Genomic DNA, 3,266 nt, shown 5'->3' on the forward strand with positions numbered 1-3,266 from the left:
TTGTCAATGCTGGCATGAATTAATACAGCTCACAGAGTGAAGCTAGTGCAGGGATGAATGAGGAGAAAGAGGCGAAATGTAGAATGGTGTGTGTGTGTGTGTGTGTGTGTTTTGTTTGACTCTCAGCACAGAGAACAGAGACTTCAGCAGAAGAACAGGATGACCCACTAAAAAATGAACTTCTAAACTTAGAGAGAGAGAAAAACAAGAACAAGAGAGCAGAAGGTACCCAGATGTGTAGATGCGCTTACCTCCACGTCTCCTAAACGCAGCCCTGAGAAGACAAGTCAGGGGAACTTGGTCAGAAAATTAAAGTATGAATGCACTGCTCTCCACCTCCTCTCCTGCCACCTGCAGTAGAGGGAAGCGAGGCAGATGGCTATGGACGAATGAATGAAGCTCTGGAAGGTACGATGGCGCCAGGGGACAAGGCAGGACCGGGCGTGATGAGTCCTGGCAGGCGGCGTCGGGGATTTAGTGGTTGCGATGGCTCAACTTTAAAGAATACCGGCGTGTCGTTTCCTCCTGCTTGTGCCCTAGTTTCTCCCTCTTTCAGGCCCACCATCTTCCATTTTTTATGTTTTACATCTTGTCAACGTATTTCTTTACACTCTGCTTTGTTTACTTCATCTTTATGGGTTTTCTCAGCATATATCTCCCTCCTTACTCATTTTTTCCTCTCTGTGATTTGCTGGCAAAGGCAAAAGATAGTTTGATTCTGTCACAAGCAAAATATCTACTGTTATATAGCTTTTATGAGTTTTCCTGAAGTGGACATGTTTAAACAAAACTCTGTTTTTGGATCCTGTTTTTGCCAGCCTTTTAGCTTTTGCCCTTCTAGTTTTCCTTTTCCTCTTCTTCTCTGTCTTCAGCTCTCTCTGTGGAAATCTGCAATAATCCTCTATCCTTCCGTGACCTTTAGCAGCACTTTAACATTTAGAAAGGAGAAGGGTTCACTGCAAGCCTCTTCTGCTTTACCTTCAATTGTATTGACTCACGAATGTCTCGGTCATGATTGGCTGCTCTGGGTGAGCTTGCAACCTCTCTTGAGAAGCTGCCTTTTGTGGTTAGGTATTCACCTGTGAAAGTGGTACAAGTCTTTGAGGCTTTATCAGACATATCAGACTGAGAGAGAAAGCACAGACCACACCTGAAGAGAAAGGAGCAGGAACATCTCTGTGCTTTAAGCTGTCCAGCAGAGTGTGAGCAGGTAATTATATGAACTCGGTGACTGAGAAACACAGGAAACTAGAAGATGACGACAACATTTCCTTTATATCTTGGTAATCACACTGATAGATGGACAAGTATTTTTATATTCATATACAGGATGATGAAATCAATGAAAATTTATTTTTAAAATAAAATAAATAGATAAAATAGATAAGTATTGAAAAAAGAAACAGTTTTCACAGTAGTTTGTCATCCTCCAACTTTCATTTTTTTTTCACTCTACACAAATATACACGACTAATATGTAAAAATATGAGTCTTTAAATAAGATTAGATGCAGTTTAGTACAGTATTCATACGATGCACAGAGCATCAAATCAATTCTACTCCAGTCTTAATTTTGTTGTATTCATTGAAAATGGATGCACAATGTATGAAAACATACTGTTTAGTTTTTAGTTTTGTGGTCTGAGAATTATGTTGATGTGTTGTTATGACTGAAGACAAGAACTGCAGGCTTACATGTAAAAGTCAGGTGTTTTTGCATCATGCGTGACTGTAACACACACCGTTCCTTCAAGTAGAAAACTGATTTTTCTGTGTTGCCATCAACCAGCATATAATAAACATATAAAGCCTTCTAGTGTTTTTGACTAAAGATTCTCGTGTGAATTGTTAGTATTAGAGGATTTCTGCCATATGGTACATTTTATGGTGCTTGCCAGGCAGTCCACTGAGAAGCTGTTCCACACTCAGAGTAGGGACTGAGTGCACACCAACAGGAATGATTTTCAGAGTGCCTCTAGGACATTTAGGAGCAGGCTACAGGCCTCCACACTAATAGGCAGCCACGAGATCAATCAGGCCTGTTGCCAACAGCCATTTAAATTTTGAGCAAGCAGAAGATTGTGGTAGAAATGAGTAAAAGAGGGTTAAAGCAGGAGGATGGCCAAGGGGAATAAAGCTGAGATTGAGAAGACGCCAAAGCAAGATTTAGAAAGACGGAAGAAGAAAGAAGGAAATGTGGTGGTGCGGTAGTGACAGGATGTGAAGTAGAGGACATAAAAGAGGAAGAATGTTACTAAAATACTGTGAAATTATAAATATAGCAGAGTAAGAGTAAGACAGCAGGAAACAGAAATAAATAGATTTGTCTTCAGCAGCTTCTCCTTCAGTCTTCTGTCTTCCTCTGTGCTTCTTGTTTACTTTTCCTTCTTTCTCTTCATGCAGTCGGGGCGTAATTACTGTGATTTAACCCAGATACATAAAGCAAAAGCCCAACATAGTTATAAATAATCCAGCACTTTATGGATATCTATGTGTGCCACGACTGCGTGGCTGGAGACAGAAGTAGCTGAAACCCAGCATGCAGAAAAAAAACGTAGCTCTGTAACACAACCTCTGCACAAACTTGTAATCTTTGACATGTGCTGAAGGCACAATGACACCCCTGTTTGACTGCTGTCACAGATTAAACTCCGCTCGTCTCTACTCAGGCCCATTTTCTTTGACTTCATAAACTCATTCAGTGCAATACTCGATTAAATAATGCTCTCTTGACTGAATACAGGTATCACAAACTTGTTCTGCTGTGTAACTTGTTTATTGGAAATAATAGTTTTCAGTATAAATGTTTTTTTTTTGTCTTTAAAGGGTTTATATTGCAGATTTTTCCCTTAGTTTCACCTTGTTGGTTAAAACATACAGTTTGATGCCTCTCACACTGTTAGCATTAGCATTTATCATCTTCATAAATTCAGTTTTTTTAAAACAAGCTGTTTGTAGCGAAGCGCCCGAGGATACGATTTAAAATGAGCTATTTTGTTATGTGTAGACACAGCTTTGGTTTATGATGCATTTTTATGCTTGAATGATTCATAGGTCAGTATTAAGGGGCTTAACGAACTAAAACAAACACGATTCTGAAAACGGTCAGGTACAAGTACGAGGACTGGACTGAAAATGAGCGAACAAGCAGCTAATGTTCATAGAAAATCTTTGAAAGACCTTCATAAAACCAGAAGACCTAGAGGAGAACGATTTTTTTTTTGAAATTCCCATGAATACAGCCTTTATATTCAAGAAAACTGTCA

At 39.5% G+C, this 3,266-nt stretch overlaps 1 protein-coding gene across 1 annotated transcript in view; it reads left to right on the forward strand.

The window, feature by feature from the left end:
• Positions 1-1,941, forward strand: part of LOC106456530 (transmembrane protein 163-like) — an 11,897-nt gene extending 9,956 nt beyond the window's left edge. Inside the window, exons 3-4 of the mRNA XM_013915839.1 lie at positions 358-408; positions 1,853-1,941. Coding sequence (XP_013771293.1) covers positions 358-408; positions 1,853-1,941 — 140 coding nt within the window. The remainder of the gene's footprint in view (positions 1-357; positions 409-1,852) is intronic.
• Positions 1,942-3,266: the final 1,325 nt, after the last annotated feature.

Source organism: Pundamilia nyererei, unplaced genomic scaffold (assembly GCF_000239375.1).
Source record: "Pundamilia nyererei isolate P.nyererei 1_Seehausen unplaced genomic scaffold, PunNye1.0 scaffold00376, whole genome shotgun sequence".
Taxonomy (NCBI): Eukaryota; Metazoa; Chordata; class Actinopteri; order Cichliformes; family Cichlidae; genus Pundamilia; species Pundamilia nyererei.